This window comes from Bidens hawaiensis, unplaced genomic scaffold, assembly GCF_021521415.1.
Source record: "Bidens hawaiensis isolate Kalapana, Puna unplaced genomic scaffold, B.hawaiensis_p1.1 tig00000296_1, whole genome shotgun sequence".
NCBI classification, from domain to species: domain Eukaryota; kingdom Viridiplantae; phylum Streptophyta; class Magnoliopsida; order Asterales; family Asteraceae; genus Bidens; species Bidens hawaiensis.
In genome coordinates this window covers 3,381,760-3,405,828 of record NW_027491024.1, presented here as the reverse complement: position 1 = coordinate 3,405,828, position 24,069 = coordinate 3,381,760, and the positions used below count along the sequence as shown (strand labels likewise).

The 24,069-nt window shown below is 31.8% G+C and overlaps 2 protein-coding genes across 3 annotated transcripts; one reads left to right on the top strand and one right to left on the bottom strand.

The window, feature by feature from the left end:
- Nucleotides 1-7,623: 7,623 nt before the first annotated feature.
- Nucleotides 7,624-11,979, top strand: LOC143620693 (uncharacterized). Its single transcript, XM_077092331.1, has 9 exons — nucleotides 7,624-8,072; nucleotides 8,630-8,832; nucleotides 8,922-9,100; nucleotides 9,189-9,473; nucleotides 9,566-9,624; nucleotides 9,701-9,737; nucleotides 9,840-9,911; nucleotides 10,355-10,679; nucleotides 11,441-11,979. Exons 1-9 carry the CDS (start codon nucleotides 7,988-7,990, stop codon nucleotides 11,843-11,845), a joined length of 1,650 nt encoding a protein of 549 aa, XP_076948446.1. The 5' UTR covers nucleotides 7,624-7,987; the 3' UTR covers nucleotides 11,846-11,979.
- A 1,005-nt stretch (nucleotides 11,980-12,984) lies between these two features.
- On the bottom strand, nucleotides 12,985-15,929 carry LOC143620675 (uncharacterized). 2 transcript variants are annotated; one of them, XM_077092323.1, is made up of 14 exons: nucleotides 15,599-15,929; nucleotides 15,343-15,420; nucleotides 15,220-15,275; nucleotides 15,016-15,135; nucleotides 14,845-14,915; nucleotides 14,669-14,762; nucleotides 14,381-14,590; nucleotides 14,042-14,293; nucleotides 13,851-13,959; nucleotides 13,678-13,745; nucleotides 13,528-13,597; nucleotides 13,377-13,451; nucleotides 13,219-13,310; nucleotides 12,985-13,151 (listed from the first exon to the last, which is right to left on the bottom strand). In XM_077092323.1, the coding sequence occupies exons 1-11, from the start codon at nucleotides 15,875-15,877 to the stop codon at nucleotides 13,561-13,563; spliced, it is 1,374 nt and encodes a 457-aa protein (XP_076948438.1). In that variant the 5' UTR covers nucleotides 15,878-15,929; the 3' UTR covers nucleotides 12,985-13,151; nucleotides 13,219-13,310; nucleotides 13,377-13,451; nucleotides 13,528-13,560. The 2 variants fall into 2 exon arrangements, with proteins under 2 accessions (XP_076948438.1, XP_076948430.1); XM_077092315.1 differs by having other exon boundaries at nucleotides 12,985-13,310.
- Nucleotides 15,930-24,069: the final 8,140 nt, after the last annotated feature.

Here is a 24,069-nt window from a genome sequence, read left to right as displayed (position 1 = left end):
AAATTGATTCTTCTATCTATTGATGAAATAATTATTCTCAGGGGTCCCTTATACACCATTATTCCTGCAGAATAGAGTTAAGATATTCTCTTGTTAAATAATCAGGTAAACTATTATCAGTACCTTTTTTATATATTATATCGAAATCAAATGGTGCTAAATTAGACTGCCATCTTGCAAACATTTGTTTGGAGACATCATGTTTAAAATCTTTATTAAACATATATTTAGCAGCTTGACAATCAGTTTTTATAATAAATTTTTGATTATATAAATCGTCTTGGAATTTCAAAACGCATTTGACTATAGCTAAGATTTCTTTAGCAATAGTAGCATAATTTCTCTGACTTTTATTCCATTTTCCTGAATGGAATCTAACAAGAAATTCTTTCTTATCAATTGGAGATATTTGTTTTAATATGCCACCGTAACCTATTTCACTGGCATCTGTTTCAACAACTTTTTCCCATTCTGGGTTAGCTAACATTAAACATGGTAGGTTTTTTACTTGATGTTTAATTTTTTGGACTGCCTTAGTATGATATTTGGTCCAAGGAGGAGGATTATTTTTTAATCTATCATATAAGATAGCAGTATCATCTGCTAGACCCTGATAATAAGGAGAAATATAATTCAAGCTTCCTAAAAATCTTTGTAATTGGGTTTTATCAATTATTTCATCTGGAAATTTTGAAGCAAATTCTATACTTCTGTTAATAGGAATTATATTTCCTTTTTCAATATTGTGTCCTAAAAACCTTATATTAGTTTGAAATAAAACCATCTTGGGTCTACTTAAAACCAAACCATTTTTTATTATTATATTCTTAAATATTTCTAAATGTTTAAAATGTGTTTCAATATTTGTTGAAAATACTAAGATATCATCAATATATACGATGATAAAATCACTATAAGGAATGAATATATCATTCATAATATTTTGAAATTCACTAGGAGCATTTTTTAATCCGAATGGCATTACGTTCCATTCATAATGTCCTATTGGAACCGTGAAAGCAGTTTTATACCTGTCCTTTTCTTCTATTTGGATTTGCCAGTATCCTGATTTTAAATCAAATTTTGAAAAGATTACAGCATTATGTAATCTATCCAATAAATCTTTTTTATTTGGAATAGGGTATCTAATCCATTTTAAAACTTTATTCAATGGTTTATAATTTATTACTAACCTTGGAATTCCTCTTTCCTGTTCAGAATGTTTATTTACATAAAAAGCTGTGCAGGACCAAGGAGATTTAGAGGGTCTAATAAGACTTTTCTCAATTAAGGTTTTTATTTCTTTTTTGCATAATTGTAAATATTCAGAATTCATTTGACATGGTCTCGCTTTCGTAGGTATTTGGCTTTCCTTGAAGTCTTCTTCATAAGGAAGAGAAACAATATGTTTCTTTCTATCCCAAAAAGCATTAGGATGGTCATTACATATTTGTAAAGAGAATTGATGTTGGACTAAATTTATTTTTTCCTGTAATTTAGGATTTTTTAACTTTTCTTCTATTGTAATGTAATTTACTTCTTGTTTAAGAAAGTTTATTTGATTCTCTTTTGCTTGTAACAAAGATTCTTTTACATTATTTATGAACCTTGTGATTGGTTCAGAAACAAAATTAAAAATTACCTGTTTCCCCTCATATGTTCCAACAATTGAATTTTTATCCACCCTTTGTAGAGGAAGAATTTGATTTAAAAAAGGTGTTCCAAGTATAATCTGATTAGTAAGGTTTTTGACTAAAATAAAGCTATTAGCTATACACATCTTATTATTGCAAATATAAGCTTTAGGCAGTTTATAATTAATTTGTAAAGGTTCACCATTAGCTGAACTAAGTCTATGAGTTGTTTTCTGAAAATATTTTGTTGGTATAATACCTTCTTGGATACAATTCAAATCTGCTCCGCTATCAACTAGAGCAATCAAATCTTTTGTGAAATCATTGTTTATTAACAGTTTAATTTTTATATGCCATTTTTGTAACGTTATCCTTTCAATTACAGACAAGAAATTTTCTTCTTCTTCAATACTATTGTCAATGGACTTTCCTTTTTCTATTCTTGTTAATCTTTCTCCAAGATATTCATTATTCTTTTTTAAATTTTTTATCTCAAATTTTAAATTATCAATTTCAATTCTTAATTCTTCAATACTAACTGGTTTATTAACCTTATATTTTTGATTTAGTTGATTCTTAACTTCCATTAAAGTATATGGTTGAAAATCTTGAGAAATTTTTTCATCAGATGTTTCCTGATTTTCTTTTATCATTTGAGAAATTATTCTCTCTCTTATTTCAGAATCTTTTATGACTTTAAGAAGATCCAGTATATTATTAGAAATAACATTTATTTCCATATCTTGAAATTGAGCAATAAGTTGATAGAGATTTTCTTCTTCTTTATCAGAAGAGTTTAAACATTGTTCACCATTTCTGCAAGGAATACATTCCTCATCTGATGATGTTAAACTTTCATTTTCTAAAATATGAATATTATTCATTTCAATAGATGAAAATTCTTGAGATTCAGAATCAGATTCAGAATTTATCAAAATATTTGATAAAGTTTCTTTCAACTTTTCATCTGTTAAATTATTAATTTTTCTTTTTACCCAGCAAGTTTTTTCGTTGTGTCCAGGACGACCACATTTTTTACATATAATAAAAGGTCTATTAGGTTTAAAATCTCTTTTCCTCTTAAATTTTCTATCTTCTTTTCTTTGTTCTTTCTTTTGTTTTCTTTTGTAAACTTTATTAGCTCTTTGTGATTTGAAAACCTTTTTATTCTTAGGATCATGGATTTCTTCCATTCCAAATTGTGAACAAAATTGTCCTAACTGTCTCTTTTCATTAAGAGAGTGTTTCTTAATTTGTTGATTTAATTTTATTTCATTACATAAAGATAATCCTTCCTGGATACAAGTACCTATTAACTTGCCATAAGTATAATTTTCATAATTTATGTTAACTTCCCCTTTTCTAAGAGCCTTTCTAATTCTCTCAGCAAATAAAGGAGGCAAACCATCTATGAATTTGGATTTCCAATGAGTACTATTGGACTCTGGGAGTTCCATAACTCTGCTTAAAAAAGTATCTTTATACCACCTAAAAGATGTAAGAGTTCTACATCTAAGGTTTTGTAAAAGAGTTCTGATATTTTCTGAATTATCAGACCATCTTCCTGTGAAATGTTCAATTATATTAATTACTAATGTGTAGACAGCATTTGGCTTTTGGACATTATCTTCTTCCTTAACTGCATTTAGTATGACTTCTCTATCATGTTGAGATAAATAATTATCCCACCAACCTTTTAATTGACCTGTAAACCCAGCTACTATCATTCTAGCTATGTTTGTATCATTATTGCCATTATTTCTACAAATTGTACTATACATCATCATTCTATGGACAACATTATAAATTTGTCTTTCTGTATGACCATCAATATTCCATTCGTAAATATTCTTTCCATGATAGGAATTATTAACAACATATTCTTGTTCTTCTATTAGTACGTCTTGGGGAGTTGGTCTAGGATAATAATATAATCTTTGAGTAGGTTTTTCAGCAAAATTTTGGAGTTTATTAATCTCTTCATTTATCTTTTGTTGATAATTATTATTATCTATAGATTCCGCAAATTCTTCTGATAATGTATTAATATGTAAAGATTGGAATTTTTCTCCAAGATTTTTTAACTTATCATCAAGTAATTTTGAAATCTCTTTGTTAGATTTTAATTTAAAATCTTTTACCTCTGGAGGAGGCTGAATAGATGGTGTAGCTATAATTTCTCCATCCTTATTTTTATCTTTATTTAAAGAATGTTTTATAAGTTCATTTATTGTGTTATTTAAAGCACCTAATTGTTCTCCTATAACAACCAAACATATATTGGTATAATTATTTTGTCTGAAAAGATTGTTAATATGCATAATTGTTATGGGCAATGTATTATCCTCAAGTAATTTTTGAAAAGCTTGGTAATATCTTACCTCATTATCTCTTTCTAATTTAAAAGGCAATTGTGGAGGAAAATTTGTTTTTTGGATTTGACCATTTATATTATATTCTCTTTGTATAACTGAAATCATATTATTTGTATATTTGTTCAAAAACCATGGAACAAACGGAATAATATTATTCTGTTCTTCTCGTTCATCATAAAATTCTTTTTGAAAGAATTCAAAATCTTGACTTTCAAAATTTTTAAAGAACCATTTTCTAAACGATTCCCATTTGGTTAATTTAAATTCTTCACAAATTTGTTTTCTTGCCAAAGAACCTTGGCTAAAATCTATTTTCTTTCCAGAATCCATTAAATTGAGAAATTCATTTCAGACTCAGTTAATTCTGGGTCTTGAGGCTTAAATATTCCTCTAACTATATTATCAGAATTTATTCTTAATTCCTCTATTTTCCTGTCAGGAATTTCTTCTCTGATTTGGGAAGTAGAAGCTCTAGATGGACTTCTAACAGTATATTCAAAAGGGGATATATGTTGAGATGAAGCTTTCGAAGACAAAGATCTAGTTATTCTAGGATTTATTTTTTCAAATTGTATTTGGATAGATCCTTCATTTGTTTGTATTATTTCTAATGGATTATTATCTACATACTGTTGTGAAGGAGTACAATTATTAATTACCCAATTTTCTGGAAAATTTATTTCTTCCCATTTTATTTTTCTTCTGGTTGTAATATTAGATTTTCCAAAATTAGTTTCTATAACTATTGTTTCATTTAATGGTTTATCAACCATTCTACAATGGGGATTCAAAGTAAATAACGGTTTGTAATATATTCTATAGCAAATACACATCACTTCTGACCCTGGAGCATAATTATATCCATGGGTTTTGACATTTAAAGTGAGAGCATCTGTAATATTAACATCAGATAGTGATAATTGTAGATTAGGATATACGTTAAAATAGACTGGACCATGTGCCAGGCTAGATTGAATTATTCCTACTAGGGATTGTTTCCAGTTTAAATTTCTACCATCCCTTAAAGCTGCAATGAAGCTTTCTGGTAACCCTTCAAGGGTCAGTGGTTTGAAAGCAATTTGAACCAAACCTATATGTATAAATTTATATTTATCTTTTTTATATTTTTCTAAATCTCTGTTATTAAGGAGTTTTATTATCATATCTTCTTTATTAAGAGAAATCGTTTCTTCAGTAGTTTTTACTACCTGTTTTAAACCAATTCTTTCAAATGTTCCTAGTTTATAATCAACCTTTGGAATTGTCCATTTATTTAATAAATCTAAATTATGAGGGATATCATACTCTTCCTCAATACTGTTTTTAACAGTATCTTTATCTTTTAGGATATTCATAAATTTATTTTCAAGTGTTGAATTTCCCCAATGATATCAGTTAACCACCATGGCTCTGATACCATTTAAGCAGTAATTTTTAAGCCTTAATCATTATCTTTATATTTGTAACCTTACACCAGTAAGACCAATTATTAACTTGGATTATTAGAATCCTTCCAAAAATTAAATATTTTAATCAGATCATAGTATCATATGCAAATTAAAACGTAGTACATTATATATTTTGGGCTTTTGGCGTAGAGATCAAAATAGAGTGATCAATTTAGGCAACATGTGGGGCCTTAGAGCTGCACGTGGGACCCTTTAAAGCAAATAAAGATAGAAGCACTAAGATCCGGGGTGGGCCACATGCAAAACGAATCCGATTTTAACGGTGCATCTACTTAATTCCCGATATGAGATTTCCACTTAGTTTATATATATTTTTATTTTATTGTTTTGCACAACCATTTTTTTTCAATCTTTATTGTTACGTGAACTTGAACCCAAGACATTCTTACTTAAACCCATAATATTTAAAGGTTTTGCCTTTATTACTAAACATCAAACCATGATATTTTTATTTTTTGTATTATAGAGTTAAATGTTGCATTTGGTTTCTTAAAAATTAAAATGTATTATCTAATATATATAAATGTAAAGTTTGGTGCCGCTAAGCCGCTATTGGACCACTTGACGGCACCTTACTTGCCATGACATTTTTTTGTCTTTTTCCGTTCTGGTGTTGTAACGAACATAACGGAAGTTGAGCGAATGACAAATTTTGTTCTCTTTTATTTGTTAAATTCCGATATCATAACAAACGTTATAAAAGCCGACCGAATTTGCATAGACTCAACGTCTCAACGCTCGGAACCGATAACGCTCGGTTTTACCAATGCCAGACTTTACCAACTGGCACCACCCCATTGGTCCTTTGTCTTTTTCCGTTCCTGGTGCTGTAACGAACATAACGGAAGTTGAGTGAATGAAAAATTGTGTTTTCTCTTTTATTTGTTAAATTCCGATATCATAACAAACGTGATAAAAGCCGACCGAATTTGCATAGACTCAACGTCTCAACACTCGGAACCGACAATGCCAGACTTTACCGACTGGCACCACCCCATTGGTCCACTCAATTTTTATATTTTTTCTTTTTTTAGTTCCGATACCTTAACAAATGTAGCCGAAACTGACCCAATTCGTGTCAGATTACCGCTTCAATGCCTGGGACTGAACGCTTGAGTTTTATCACCGTCCGAGTTTATCGAACATACAAACGTCGTTTTAACTAATTTATTTTTTTATAAGTTAATTTGACGAATATATATATTTTTTTGGACGCTAAGGTTTTACACCACAAAGAAACACAAATGATACTAACTGTATACGCGTCAACTCAGCGACGTAACGCTCGGACTTTTCCAACGCTCAGGTTTTACCAACACGCATGTTTCAACATTAAAGTTTTACCAATTGCCCCGACGCATCGCGCCGGGTAAAAATCTAGTTGGGAATAAAGATTAAAGACAGTCAGCAATTCAGCGAAAGCCTGAAGATGTCTTCATGCTATATTTGGAAGATAAAGACAATAAATTTACTATTTATATAAAATAATAAATTTTAGGAACAAAAAATAACAAGACAACGAAATTTATTTGTCTCATCCATACATCTTACATTTTACGGGTCAAAGATTGGCGTATAAACCGTAATTCATGCAAGTTTAATTGAGAATTTATTAGTAATTTAATTAATGCATATTAATATTGAAACACACTACCATAAAACATATTAAGGATTTCACACGTTTTCCTTTTATAACGTGAAATATATTAGAAATAAACATATCATAGTATTTAAATTTATATGAAACACTAAAAATAGAATAATAAAACCTTAATCTAAATTATAAATTCATAAAAGTGATTTAAAACTTATAAAATCACTCCAAAGAGCGTAAATGGTAATTTTTGAAAGGTGTTAAATGAAAAGCCTCTTGAAAACAAAATAAATGCATCAGTCAACTAGGACAATAGTTATATGTCTATATATTTAAACAGGAAAGTTACAACACTAACCAGACACACATTAACTCTACATATATACATTCTTTGCATAAGTTAGAACGTTTGACCTCATTAAAATACAAGAACCTATGTTATTTTATTTCATGTTTCCGATGATGGATTTATGGTTAAAAAAGAATAAGAATAAGGAATCAGAAATTAGTAACTTTCATAATTATCAATTAAGCCCATAATTAGTTAATAAACATTATAGTTTTAAAAAATAAAAAAAGGTCAGATAAAAGACAAATAAACCCATAATATAGTTCTTGGTGTATACCTTTCTTCTCGTGTAATCTGTCGACTGCTCCATTCACACTTACCCGCCTTTTGGTTACCCATGTGCAATGCACACCCCACCTTATCACACACACTCTCCCTATATATATATAAACAACAAAATTCTGTACGTATAGGTTAAGCTTACAAGACTATAATGTGAAACAACTAACTTTTGCCGTGTTTCTTGTTTTCTTTCTCAATTAAATCCATTTCAACACTATTAATAATAATAATATTTTGGGCTTTCTGTTGCAACCATAACCATCAGCAGCAGCTGCAGCTGAAGAATGGAGAAGCATTCCTTCTTCTTATTATTATCATTATTCTTTATCTCCTCTGTTTCATCAGAGTATCAATCCAAGTTTTTATTAGGTCTGTTTTTTTAAAAAAAAAATATTTTTACATTTAGGGTTCTGGGTCTGTTGTGATCATAGGATTTATTGACAAAGAAATGATTTTTATGAAATGGGGTTTAGTATTCAAGATTCTTGTTAATTCATTAGAGTTGTAAATAAAGACTTGGTATTTATCAGTGATCCCTAACCCATAATTGTGGTTTTTACTGTTTGGATCATAGTAATGTGGTCATTTCCATTATTGAATTGCCAAGAAATATCAACTTTATGATGTTAGATGTTGAATAACTCACTTTTAAGGGGTTTTTAGGCTTATTGATTTTAGATTTCTGGGTCTTTCTTGATCATAGGTTTTATTGAATCTTGCTGACAAACAAATGGTTTTTATAAAATGGGGTTTAGTATTCAAGACCTAATATTTATTAATGACCCCTATGCCAGAGTTGAGCCTTTTGGTGTTTTTACTGTTTGGATCATTATAATGTAGACACATTTGGTCATTTCCACTAAAAAATGTGAAGTTTATGATGTTGAATAACTCAAATTGGGATTTTTTATGCTTGTTAATTATAGGAGAAGATAATTTTGGTCGATGGAGAAATGAGATCTTAAACTTGTCGGATGCAAGTGACACCCCTGGTCCCGCCAACGGTCCTGCCAGCGGTCCAGCCAGCCCGCTTGTATTGGCAGGGTCAAGAACAAAGAGGCCCGACGTTCTTAACCATCTCAAACGATACCGAAGTGGATGGGACATCACTAATAAACATTACTGGGCAGTAAGTTTCTTGAAATACAACTTGTTTTTTAAGATTCATTTGTTGGTGTCTTTGGCAATCATTTTAATGACATTATCTATATTCTACAGTCGGTTGGATTTACAGGAGTCGCTGCGTTTATTCTCGCTATATTATGGTTTGTGTGCTTCGGTTTAGCCATGATTATCCATCATCGTTGCGAATGTAGAATCGACATTAAAGGAAAAGAATCACGAGGCTCTCAGAGGATATGCTTGATCTTGCTTCTTCTTTTCACTTGTGCCTCAGCGTAAGTATCTCAATTATAATATTGATCTTTGAAGTTGTAGATACGATAGTCAGTTGTTTTGAGTGTTTAAAATCTTGATGCTATTTAGGATCGGCTGCATACTTCTTTCGGTGGGACAAGATGAGTTTCATCGGGAAGCCGTGGACACATTGAATTATGTTGTTAACCGATCAGATTACACCGAGCAAACGCTCATGAATGTAACAGGCTATTTGTCATTGGCAAAAACCGTTAATGTGGCCCAGATTTTTCTTCCTTCAGATGTGAAAGATGATATTGACAAATTGAATGTTGACTTGAACAATGCTGCTGGTACACTGAAGGAAAAAACACATCTAAACTCACAAAATATAAGATTGGTTTTTGATACCGTGTAAGATTCCTCGTATGAACATTATATCTTTTAATTGTGTTATAGGTTAGATTTTGAAATAATCTGAAGAATCTGTGCATTATTTGTTTCAGGCGGTCATCCATGATTGCTATTGCAATAGTGATGCTTTTAGTTTCGATTTTGGGACTTTGTAAGTATTCATAAGAATTTGGTTTCATGATTTGTGTTTTATGATTATAACTGTATATTTTTCTGTTTTGTTGCAGTTCTGTCTATTTTGGGTCACAAGAATACGATTTATATGTAAAGTTCCTTGCTTTTTAATTTTATTAATTTTTAGGGTGGGTTCTTGAGTTCGTTTTTTGGTCGATCGGTGTTACTTAGTCGTTGCTATTCTTTGTGCAGATTCATTATCAGTGGTTGGTTACTTGTTGCGGTTACATTTATTCTATGTGGAGTTTTTGTGATCATCAACAAGTAAGATAAATATCACTGATTTAATATTTCTTGTTTTTCAAACAAAGTGACGTAACATATATAAATTTAGTATATGTTATCCGTCTCATGAAAGTCTTGACCTTTCATATATTGAAATGATTTCTTATTATGGTTACAATTTAAGTAATGTTATTTATTTGGGTACATATAAATATATAATTAGATTGACTTAATTTGACTTTTGAGGTCAAACCGACTAATTTTAACTTTGGAATCTGTACAAAATCCCTAATTTCAAGAAAATTCTGGCAAACACATCAAAATGGCTTTGTTTTGATTATATGAAACGAAAGCCATGTGGAATTTAGTCATTTACACCTAACATCTAAATTTGACTACAAAAGTCAAACGATACACCTCTATAACCTTTTATTCCAGGAATCTTGATAGAAAGAAGCTAACACGCAAACATGTTTTTTCAGTGCAATAGCGGACACTTGTATGGCGATGGGACAATGGGTCGATAACCCGCATGCTGAAACCGCCCTTAGCAACATCCTTCCTTGTGTTGACCAAGGGACTACTAATGACACTTTGTATAAGAGCAAATTAGTGGTTAATGATATTGCAAATATAATAAACGGTTTCATAGGTTCATTTGCAAATTCAAACGCGCCTCCCGGTGGGAACTCTAATTACTATAACCAGTCGGGCCCACTCATGCCATATCTTTGTTATCCGTATGACTCTCACTTACATGAGCTAGAATGCCCTTCTCAATTGGTTTCGATGGCAAATGCTTCTGTGGTACGTTCATTTTGAGTTTTAGTTTTTTCTGTTTTCACAATGAATTCAGTTTGATTTCGGGTTTTTCAGTTTTACCGTTGGGCCTTGAATTTTTTTGGTTGACAAAAGTGGGCCCAAAATGTTGAATTGGGCCTAATATTTTTGGTAATTGATGATTAACTGATTGCTACACATTTGGACCTAAAATCATTAATAGCTAATGTTTAGCCGAACCCAAACAAAACTGACGGTTTAGTTTTATATTTTCGTAAAAACCGAATTTCGGTTTGTTCTCGATTTTTGCATGTAACTGAAAGTGGAAAAACCGAACTGAGTTTATAGATTTTTATATTTTAAAATTTAATTGTTAAGTAATTTATAAGATTTTAATAAATTAATAGTGCAATTCAAATATTTTAGCCCTATTAGATTTTAATAGATTAATAGCGTAATTCAAATATTTTAGCCCAATTGTATAATAATCAATTATTAATTAACCAAAAAGATTCAGGTCCAAAGTTTTAAACCCAAATTCATTAATTTGGACCTAATTATTTCTGCCCAAAATTTTCAAGCTCAAATGGTAAAACTTAAACCCCAAACCGAACTCAACCTAAAAAAACATAGGTTCAATTATTTTGGTTCGATTACGTCGGCTATTCAGGTGACGTTCCGATTTAGTTCGCTTTTGTGCACACCCCTAGTTGTTATCTTCAGAATTGATTCGAGCATTGTCACAATCTAAATCAAACAATTATTGATGGGTTCGGTTCAATATTCAGGTCTGGCAGAACTACACTTGCACGGTCTCTGAATCAGGATTCTGCATCAGCACCGGAAGACTAACACCCGACATGTATCAGCAACTGGTCGGGGCAGTGAACATAAGCTATGGCCTTCAACACTATGCACCGCCATTACTCAGCCTCCAAGACTGCAATTTTGTACGGGAAACGTTCAGAATAATCACCTCGGACCACTGTGCTCCGTTGGAACACCATCTTCGGATGGTAAATACAGGTTTGGCTCTTGTTTCTGTTGGAGTCATGCTCAGTCTTGCACTTTGGATCATATATGCAAACCGGCCTGAAAGTGAGCAAGTGTTTGCAAAGATTTCATCAAGATTCAAAGGCGGATGCAATGGTAATATTGCCATTGATGTCTCATCAAAAAATCATGAAGTTTAATATGTTGGAAAAATGGATTTAGTATAGTTTTAGGTATATATATATATATTATATATAGTGAAGTTATATGGGTTTGTCGTTTGATATCCCTTTCCCGCCAGGTTCAAGATTGCGCGAAGTGCAGCCTTGGATTTTGAGCTGGCTTAAAATACCTGTAGTACTGTACTTGTTTTCGGTAGTGATAATATAATTTTAAATGGATTATGGTACGTTTTAAAGCATATCTATATCTAATATTCTTAATTCAAAAGTTACTGTTAGCATAATTACTCTAGTTGTTTGTGGCATCCATGTGTTTAACAACCATCCGTCCAGGGAAGTTTTTCTTCAAATATAAAAAAACAAATAGGAAGTGAATTAAATTTCTCCAATTCTTCAATCATGCCATATGCTCTATCAAACTGCAAATGAAAACAAAGAAGATAAACACATTTTATATCAAAATGTTCAATTTTCAATATGAGAAATAAATATATAACAAGTGCAAGAAGCATTGCATCACTTTCATCCTTCATTTTCATACATGCCAATCATAATTCTAAAGGTCTCATTATTCAGTTTAAACTTTAATGATCGCTTATCTTTGGAATGAATGCGATGAACTTGCCATCACCAAGAGAAAAGAACCTGTCAGCGTACCAGTGTATATTCACGGCTTGCAAAACATGCTGCAAGTATGGAGTTGACGGACATATACATTATATATGCATATGCTGCTCAATACATATAGAGTTAACATTGAAATTAGACGGTGTATCAACTTCAACGAAATTGGCAAGACTCGTGATTGCACAAAAAAAAGGCTTACAAATTCTGAATTATATTTGACTGCTTATTCAATTATGTAAGGATAAAAAATACTTGAAAGTAAATTTTAAAATAAATATAACACAAACGAATTGTAGCTTCAAATGGGTCTAGGCTCAGAACATCATGAAGTGTGATCATACAAGAAGCATACTGTTAGTATTTGATCTGTTCGTGCGACGTGCATAAACAAACTTCCTGTTGTGGACTGTTCACTGAATGTTTGGTTCGTTACATATCCACCACAAACAAGACGATTCAGGAAAGGGATGTTATGAGCTCAAAACATAGGTTCTACAAGAAAACTGACGATGACAAAATAATTTACAACCACAAGCACCAAGTACTAAACAACAAAAGACCAAAAAACTAAAAATGATCACATTATAAACTTCGACTAGGGTCGTTAATATGCATACTTTGTTCTTGTATCCACAACCACCCCCTTGCCTCCATTCACCTCCAGGTCATGCCTGTATACAAATAACCGAACCCGGTTCTATCATCACACTAGTTAATATAAAGTTTTACTAACTTTAGGTAACAAGAAACACGGAATACTTAACTGGAAAATAAAGTCGGGGATGGTTAGTTGCTCGCGAGGAACATATCTGAAGAGATGAAGAAGCCGATCAACATATACAACCTTTTTCCACACCTGTAAACGAATATTATTATTATTATTAATGAAGCGACAATTAAGGACGAGAATATATGTACATACCAACACATCTACTAAAACTTGCATTGTGAATACTGCAGCCTTTAGCCCAAAGGTTGGGTGCAGTACATAGATAGCCTGCATATATAGATATGTAAAACATAAGTTCAAAACATAATAAAGAAAACATGTGATTATTATTAATATGGCTTACATGAAGATTATTCTGGCTTTTCCTACCAAGTATTTATTGTAATTTCCTCATCCATCCTAGATCCGGTTTCCTAAACTCAACATTTTCACCAAAAAAACAGTTCTAAACTAGAAATGAAATAAAGATTAAATAAAAGTATTGTGTACTAACACTTGTAATGATGCAGCAGAGTGGAAGTACACAATTGTATATGACTTCTGGATCAGGGGCTTAAACTCCTGTAGATCAGCATTCAAGATTTAAATTTAATACACCGATATATATACTAATTGCAAATTTTTATGTGACACCTATATAGCATATTCAGTGAATTAATTTATTACCTTAACTATATAAAGTACAAATCTCTCGAGATCTAGACAACGAAGAAGAAAATGTGCTCCAACTACAACCATGACCGGACGACCTTCACTGTCTACCCCTCCTCGGTACCTGCATTTTTATTATTATAAACATAAATTCGCAAAAACGAAATACATTTTGTATCAGTCTATTAAAAACACTAGCTTCTTACACAATCTTCATTTCTGCTATTTCAGAAAGACTAAGAGAGCTAGCTTTGGAAAGGTATCTAGAATGTAGTGAGTATTCTTCGGTAGCTGAAAGTGCGGGCCCACCAACATCACCAAACCCGAGAAGTTTAGCAAAACTAAACCCGTTTTGTGATTGAACCGTTTTCTCAGACCGTTCTTTATGTCGCTGATCCGGATCCTTTATTAGAGACATGAAAGCCGGATCTAGATATGAATCCAAATATGAAGAGTTCCTGCTCAATTTGCACATATTAATATAACGTGTAATTCACAAATCACAAATATAATGCCAGTTAAAGTGAGTTTGCCACATCACCAACCGTCTAGCCAGTCCACGGTCACTTGCAGGATCATTTACCGACTCTTGGTGAGGTTTTGAACCGGTCTTTTTCATATTGGGTAACGGTTTTATTCTAATTTTTCTTTCATCTATAATTGTTTCACCATTTTCATCTCCAACATCAGCAGGAAGCTTTGTAATAGCAATGTTTTCCTCATTTTTGTCACGGGGAAAGTAAAGTGGAAGCAATCTACATATGTAAAGACATAAAAATAAAATAAAAAGGTCACTTTTATCGTATTAAATCAAACAAACATATATAGATTACCTTTTATATATTTCAGTATCATTTTCTGTACTTGTGCAGAAAACTAAGCCCGTGATTTTATACTTTTGTTTCTCAAGAAATCGACGGATGGTTCCTGAAAGACATAATAATTAAAAATAAAAAATAAAGAAAAATAATAAAAAAACAAGGGAATTGTAAAGGTTTGTTTTTGTTACTTATTGCTACATGAGCAGCTGGTTCGCGGGGATAATTTTTTGCTTCTGTGTATATACAGCCGATAACAATGCTGTGTTCATAATGAGGCGATAATAATTAATAAGTCGAGTGTTGTCACGCATACGCCCGTCACATAATAAGGACATAATGAGTAATAGATGCAGCCAAACCTCTGAAGTCCGTACTCAACGAGAAGTTCCAGAGAAGAACGGTAGCAGTGACTCAAAGCATTTTCTGCAGCGGTATGATATTTTACAGCGTATTTGGGCCCCACAGTATGTATGACCCTCCTATAACAAAACCATACCATATCATTTGTTATGGTCAACAATATTGTAAGCTAAAAGGGACAGCAAACTAAAATTAATGCCTACCTGGCGGGTAAATCATATGCATTGGTAACTTTTGCCATCCCTGTTCTGCAGCCACCCTGTGACAGTTTTAAATTTTTATAAGTTTTCTTAATAATAAACTTAATTATTTGGATGATACGTTACCAATGTTGCACATTCTTCAGCAAGACCAGGCCCAGCTGCAGCATGTAAACCAGGGCTGCTGTGTGCTTTATCCATGTTCTGCAAAAAGAACACGATAACGTAAGCAGAACCAAATGCCAACAAACACTGAGCTGATACAAGGCCCAAATAGAAAGGACCCATATTCCATCATTAAATATTTTCCCACAATTTTTTGCAATTTCCAATCTTTCCATTTCTAGTGTATATCACTAGAAACCGTACCAATAAACCTCACCTCGTTTGTGGAGTTGACAACGGCATCAACCTCCAAGTTCCAAGGATTTCCTCTCCAAAGATAAATCTTGGAGTTAATTTCATGATCAACCGGAAACCTAGAAACCGTTTCGTTTCCATTACTCTCCGCCTCAGAAGATACACTTAACGGGCCTGGAAAGCGTGAACTCTGATCTTCAGTGACATAACATCTTACATCTCCATTACTCCATCGAGGAACTTGGTCGAGAGCCACAGCAGCATCCCCACCATCAGTGGCCACTCCACCACGATTCATCATAGCTGACACTGGCCTAGCCTGGATCAGTTTGAGCAAAATCACCGAATTATATTATAAGATAATATTAAATCCTTGATTTATTATTCACAATGTTCCACTAGATGTATTATATATAGGATTACAAGATTAACCTGCTCTATGAATCATACTTGTTTTACAATATAATTGACATGTATATACATGGATATCCAATATATGCCTCGACCTGTAGACGAACCGAACGAACACTAAAGAGGGGGGGGGGGGGGGGGCTATTTGTGCTTGTTTATTTAACTTTCACCGAATACGAACAGACTTTTTTGTTCATGTTCATGCATTAAGAAAATGGGCATGTTTGTGTTCATTAGTTTAATTTAATTAAATATTTGGTGAGATTAGTTTTTAATTTAATGAGATGTTATAACCTGTTTAAGAACTATTTGGGTTTGATAAGACTCATACCCGTGAATTTGGGTCAAATGCATGAGAAACATCCATTTAAAAATCAAGCAAATCTGGTGACTCCAAAGAAAGGGGAAACGACCACATCGCGACACTTAGGATTTTTGGGTTTTTGTTTATATATATTATAGATTGTAACTGTTGTTATTTTTGTGTAAATAGTTCAAATTAATTACGTTTTAATTATTATTATATCTATATCTATATTTTATATATAAAGAAAAAGTGATGAACATCAAGGTAATTTCATGACAAGGACAAAATAGTAATTACATAGTTGGATAAGAAAAATAATTTGCCATTATATCATTTTGTTATTCAAGAGCATTGTACAACTTCATGAAGTTCTATTCTTTTTTAAATTACTTTTCTATCAATGAAAATGTAAAACAATTTAAAGTTAGAATTTTAAATGCGATTAGGTTTCGAATTTACTTTTAATGACATTTTTGAAAATAGTCAAAATATTCGGGATTTTGTACATTGATTATTTTTCACATGACTATTAAAATTTAAGAAAAAATGATAACCACTTCTGGCATGCCACATCCAGGCCTATCAATGATTCTAACTTTTATCAAATTACAAACATTTGTGTCAGCATTGACTTTTTCTTGAGTAGTGATCAGAATGTTTTATGTGAAGTATGTCGTACAAAATTATGCTCAAGTGAAGCAAAATATTCACAAAATTGAACGGGTTAACATGTTGTTTTTTTTGTCAATTGGTAGGCCTAGCCTGGATCAGTTTGAGCAAAATCACCGAATTATATTATAAGATAATATTAAATCCTTGATTTATTATTCACAATGTTCCACTAGATGTATTATATATAGGATTACAAGATTAACCTGCTCTATGAATCATACTTGTTTTACAATATAATTGACATGTATATACATGGATATCCAATATATGCCTCGACCTGTAGACGAACCGAACGAACACTAAAGAGGGGGGGGGGGGCTATTTGTGCTTGTTTATTTAACTTTCACCGAATACGAACAGACTTTTTTGTTCATGTTCATGCATTAAGAAAATGGGCATGTTTGTGTTCATTAGTTTAATTTAATTAAATATTTGGTGAGATTAGTTTTTAATTTAATGAGATGTTATAACCTGTTTAAGAACTATTTGGGTTTGATAAGACTCATACCCGTGAATTTGGGTCAAATGCATGAGAAACATCCATTTAAAAATCAAGCAAATCTGGTGACTCCAAAGAAAGGGGAAACGACCACATCGCGACACTTAGGATTTTTGGGTTTTTGTTTATGTATATTATAGATTGTAACTGTTGTTATTTTTGTGTAAATAGTTCAAATTAATTACGTTTTAATTATTATTATATCTATATCTATATTTTATATATAAAGAAAAAGTGATGAACATCAAGGTAATTTCATGACAAGGACAAAATAGTAATTACATAGTTGGATAAGAAAAATAATTTGCCATTATATCATTTTGTTATTCAAGAGCATTGTACAACTTCATGAAGTTCTATTCTTTTTTAAATTACTTTTCTATCAATGAAAATGTAAAACAATTTAAAGTTAGAATTTTAAATGCGATTAGGTTTCGAATTTACTTTTAATGACATTTTTGAAAATAGTCAAAATATTCGGGATTTTGTACATTGATTATTTTTCACATGACTATTAAAATTTAAGAAAAAATGATAACCACTTCTGGCATGCCACATCCAGGCCTATCAATGATTCTAACTTTTATCAAATTACAAACATTTGTGTCAGCATTGACTTTTTCTTGAGTAGTGATCAGAATGTTTTATGTGAAGTATGTCGTACAAAATTATGCTCAAGTGAAGCAAAATATTCACAAAATTGAACGGGTTAACATGTTGTTTTTTTTGTCAATTGGTAAACTCGAGAAGCCTCTCAAACTTATCAGAATATTTTTCATGGTGTAGCTCAAAACTATTATTGTATGAGAAGTATTCTCCGAAATTGGTTCATGACCAAATTTCTTTCAATTGTACATACATGATATTGAGAATAAATTTTCAATAGACGGAGTGTTATTTGGTATGTTTTTGCACGCGTATTATTTTTTTATTAAGTTCATTTTTTTTGGGAAAAAAATCATTTTATGATATAAATAAAATCAATTTATGTATAATAATACAAGCATAGATGTAATATATTTTTCTATATACATTATGCATTGCTTTATTTGTAACTTAATTATTTAGATCATTGCGTGTGTTACACGGGCTCCAAAGCTAGTTTTATATATATAGGATTTGGTTTATTACAAAAGTGTTCTTATGGTGAGAAGTGCGAGAAGAGATTTTAACCAATCAAAAGTTTTCTATTTAATTTTGAATAATTTAATTCTAGAAGTATATTAATAAAAGGTTTAAGAGTTTCTTTTTGTAATTAATACTAATTAATGTTAAGTTACAAATGACTATAATTTAATCTTTATTTTTTAATTTGATTTAATATTTAAAAAATACATAAAACAAAACCACCATACTCATACTACAAAAAAAATTAAATTAACCATCTTAAAAACAAATACTTACACAAATCATAACATTAACCTACACATAAAAAAACTAGTTCATATTATCACCTACACATATCATAATATTAATATACATGCACATAACTAGTTCATGGTACCCTACAGAAATCACAATATTAACCTATATATATAAATTTACTTCATGTTATAGCCTACCCTTTGTATTTACCTACGTAGATCAAAAAATTAACCCACACAAATAAAAATTATTCACGATATCACATACAATTAATATTATTAACTTAAAGTTGTTAAATATTCGCAATGTTCCATCATGTTTTTTATTTTTATTTTAATCTCTTTTATATGTAGGCAATACGAGTTATGTGTAGGTGAATATTATTTATATGTAGGTGAAAATATAATGAACTAGCAATCTGTGTAGGTGAATACGAGTTATGTGTAGGTGAATATTAGTTATGTGTTGGTGAAAACAAAATAAACAAAATTTGTGTAGGTGAACATAAGTTGTGTTTGTAGTACGAGTTACATTTTGATAAAAATAAAAATAACTAACAATTTGTATAATTAAACATAAGCTACATGTAGATTATTGTGTTACTTGTGTACGTGATCAATTAATTACAATTCTTCTACATATACATTTATTTTCATATGTAGGTACGTAAAAGAAGATTCAAATAAATCTTATAAAACCATGAATGTAAATAATTTTCTCTCAATTATATTTCATTAAAATTATTCTAGATGATATTTTATATAAAAGTCAATTTATCTTTTCTAAAATTTGCAACTTTCTACAATATTTAATATGGAGAATTATTAAAGAGTAATTAGGGGAATTAATGTTTTGAACAACTAAAGATAATCAATGGTTGAGATCAAATGTTGGTGTCACAACTCCATTTTAAAAACCCACTATTTTATATTTTAATTTCTTCATTTAAAATAGTTTGCTAGTGATGGTGTGTTGGCTCAAGTTTGTTTTGCTAACTACTTGTTGGTTAAGTTAGCTGCCAGGGTTCAAATCATCTTTGCTGTTGTTCAAATGCTTCATTTATTTATATTTTTTTTATCTATTTATTATTTTAATTTGACATCACATTTTGTTATCTATTTATCTTTTAAATTGACATCACATTTTTTAAATGCCTTTCAATCTAGAATTTTTTTAAATTTTTTTTTAATTATAATAATTTGAGGACATTGAGTTTTAGATTTAGTTTCGGTATCCTAACGAATTAAAACAACGTCAACTAAATATGCAACACATCGCTGAAACACCCGTATTATTGTTTATTTAGTTTCGGTACTCTAACAAACCTAGCCAATAATAAAATTATTTTTTTTATGATTACTTCTAGTACGATAACAAACCTAATCATTACCGACCGAATGTATGTCGACTAGCCGCTTCAACGCCCGTGTTTGTTTGTTTTTTTAAATATGTCAATTTTTCGAAATTATTTTTTGTGTTTAGTTCTAGTGTTGTGGTGATCGGTTAGAGGTTTACCACTCGAAGCGCCGAGTTTGGAATTTGTGTCGACGAGAGTGGAGATAGGCTTACAATCTAACATGTTTGCTCGTGCTAGAATATAAGTAACATACTTACTCTATGAAAGAAAGAAACCACCTTTGTTGCGTGTAGCAGTAATCCCGTCTTAGGAATGTTTATTTAGGTTAAAAATACGTAATCTTATCACTAATAATGACACATGTTAACTGGTAAACTACTCACTCAATGTAAATGAACAAATCGTGTTTATTCATTTTAAAAATGAACATGTTAGCGTTTGTTTACGTTTTTTCAGTAAAAATTTAAACGAACAATATACGAAGATAATTGAACAAAGACAAACGAACATATATGAAAATACGTAAACGAACACAAATAAACAGAAATAAACACAAACGAGTATGAGATAATATATTAGGGTGATATAATCTGTAAAATACACATATATTCTAGGATAAACTTAAAATATAAAGTACAACAAAAATGAGAAGGGTGAGAATGAATCTAATCCATTTATCTTAGATTTGTATGGTGGAGATTAATTTAAGAAGAAAAATTGATGAAAAGGGCATGAATGTAATAACCCACTTATGATGATTTTCTCTCTCCACATGCAATGCATATGTCAATTCCTCGATCATTCTAAAATGTCTATAATTTTTTCATACGGCATTTTTTTAAAAAAAACTTTTTTTTACCATAATAACAATGCTTTTTTCTTTAATATGAATATCATATTGTTATATAAAAATAAATAAAAAAAGTCAGTGGGTTTTTTTTATATTATTTGGTTGTCCATTGTGTTTTTTAATTGAGTTTACTATGCATTATGTTATAGATTTGATCATTGTGTTTTTCAATTGTGTCTTTATGCCCAACATTTGTCTTTCTATTTATCATTCTGTTTTAGTAATTGTGCTCAACATTCATTTTAAGTTGAGAAAAATAGTATTATGTTCATTGTGTATAACGTTCAAGTCATTGTGTAATATGTAGATTCAATAGTGTTTTATGTTTCATGTCATTGTGTTATATGTATTTACCATCATGTCTTACGTTTCAGGCCATTGTGTTATATGTATACATTATTGTGTTTTGCGTTTCAGGTTATTGTGTAATATGTATTCATCATTTTTTATGTATTACATAATTTGTTGGTATTTTCATTATATTTACATATTATTATACAAGGGTGTTATTAGTATTTAAAGAACACAATCATCAGTTGAAAGACACAATGACGAAAAAACACATTGACAAACATAAAGACACAATGATGAAAAAAAGACACAATGGTAAGCAAAAAAAACACAATGACGTAATTTTTTTTATATAACAAAATCATACCCATATTAAAGATTAAAAAAACGCTTGTTATTATGGTGAATTTTATTTTTTTTTTTAAAATATCATATGACAAAGTTATAAACGTTTAAAAATAATGAGGGAATTAGCATGCGACTTGCATGTGGAGAGAGGAAATATGTATTATTACTTTTATACCCTTTTTTCTTTAGTCCATACTTAACACATGTCAATTAATTATGGTTTCTCACGCTTCTCATTTTTATTAACCTTTGTAAAATAACTCAACCCTATTATTCTATTATAATATATATTAGAGTTAATTTGCAATTTGCACCCTTATGGTAAACACGTTTTTGTTGGTTGCAACCAAATGGTCAAATTTTGGTGTCGGACACCTGATGTCTGCAATGTTTATTTAGTAGTTTGAGCCATAATGTTAAAAAAGAGTGGAGTCGGGGGTAAAGTTGTCTTTTCATGCATTAACTTAATAATAATAATAATAATAATAATAATAATAATAATAATAATAAAATTTACTTCAAATTCTACAAAATGAATGAATTATAGGGTGTTATGGTTAGGGTTAGGAAGAAGCTATGAGATTGGAAAAATAAATACTGATTCTCTGGATAATCTCTCCAGGAACCGAAATAAGGTTTTTAAACCAAAAACTATAATAACCAAAAGTCACAAAACAAACCCACAAGAATAATAAAAAGCCATAACAGTCCTTGGCTCCATCCATAACAATAAAATAAATAAAAACAAATTACTAAACGTATCAAGACTCCCTCCTTAGCCACTTTTGTCCTCAAGAGTGAGCTCGACGAAGTCTGGAAAACGCAGCTTCAATTCATCCAAGAATTCCCATGTAGCATCTTGTGTAGTCTGCTCCTTCCAATGTATCAGCACCTTCATAGCTGCCCGGTTACCCCTCTTCACTAACTTGTGTTCCAGCACCGCATACGGCTGAAGGGTAAATCGTGCCTCCAGCGGTAATGGGACAATCTTATCTGGAGGCCCGCCCGCATCCTTGAGCAGCGACACATGGAAACCGGGTGAATATGGGCCTCTTCCGGCAAGTCGAGTTTGTATGCCACCGCTCCCACCATCTCCACAATCAAGAATGGCCCGAAATACTTAGGAGTAAGTTTCGAATGCTTATGGAACCGTAAAGAATTCTGCATATACGGTTGGAGCTTGAGACATACCCACTTACCCGGTTCAAAATTTCTCTCTGAACGGCGTTTATCCGCTTGTTGCTTCATGCGGTTTTGGGCTTTTAGAAGGGATTGTTTTAGCAACCGCACAGCCGCTTCTCTGTCTCGCATTACTTCGTCCACTTCGTGATCAATTGCATCTTTAGGGATGTAAGGAATATGCAAAGGGGGTCGATATCCATAAAGAGCCTCGAACGGAGTTCGTTCCAACGAAGAATGAAACGTGGTGTTATACCACCACTCTGCTAGCGATACCCATTTGACCCATGTGTATGGACGTTCCATAACCATACATCTCAAATACCCCTCTAGACATCGGTTCACCACTTCGGTTTGCCCATCCGTTTGGGGATGGTACGCCGTTGACAGTTTGGCCTTGACTCCTTGTAGGTGCAAAAACTTTGTCCAAAACGAACTCAAGAAGATAGGATCACGGTCTGAGACGATGGAATTTGGGCACCCGTGCAACTTGTAGACATTGTCTAAGAAAATTTGAGCCGCATCTTTTGCTGAATAAGGATGACCCAATATCATAAAATGACCGTATTTCATGAGTCGATCCACCACCACGAAGATAGTATCTTTACCCTTAACATTCGGCAGCCCGCCGATAAAATCCATTGATATATCTGTGAAAATCATATCTGGTACTGGTAACGGTTGGAGAAGACCCGACGATGCCACATTTTCGCTTTTTACCCGCATGCACACATCACAATTCCTTAACACACGACGGACCACCTTGTTTATCCCCTTCCAGAAAAACAACCCTTTAACCCGTTGTACCGTGGCTCGGACTCCCGAATGCCCTCCTACCGGCGATTCATGACACAATTTTACCGTTTCTTCTCATAGGGCTACATCGTTGCCCACTACCATTCGATTTCCCCGAGTTAACCATTTCCCATTCCAACTGTACTTGGGGAGGCCCCCGTTGTCTGTTACTTTTTTTTATCAACTGTTGCACGTCAATGTCATTCTTTTGGCTTTCTATTACCCGACCTAAAAGAAGTAGTTCAATTTGTGAAACCGCTGTAACAAACAAATCTGCCCCTTGCACACGTGATAGGGCATCCGCCGCAACGTTCTCTCGCCCCTTTTTGTACTCGATCCAGTAATCGTAACCCATGAGCTTTGCTTGCCACTTATGTTGTAAGGGGGTGGTTACCTTCTGTGTAAGTAGGTGTTTGAGG

Coding starts and splice junctions, on each gene's coding strand:
- LOC143620693 (XM_077092331.1), top strand. CDS start 7,988: ATGGAGAAGCATTCCTTCTTCTTATTATTATCATTATTCTTTATCTCC. Junction 8,073..8,629: donor TCAATCCAAGTTTTTATTAG/GTCTGTTTTTTT, acceptor TGTTAATTATAG/GAGAAGATAATTTTGGTCGA. Junction 10,680..11,440: donor CGATGGCAAATGCTTCTGTG/GTACGTTCATTT, acceptor TTCAATATTCAG/GTCTGGCAGAACTACACTTG.
- LOC143620675 (XM_077092315.1), bottom strand. CDS start 15,877: ATGATGAATCGTGGTGGAGTGGCCACTGATGGTGGGGATGCTGCTGTG. Junction 15,421..15,598: donor TTGTCAACTCCACAAACGAG/GTGAGGTTTATT, acceptor TTCTTTTTGCAG/AACATGGATAAAGCACACAG. Junction 15,136..15,219: donor GCATATGATTTACCCGCCAG/GTAGGCATTAAT, acceptor GTTTTGTTATAG/GAGGGTCATACATACTGTGG.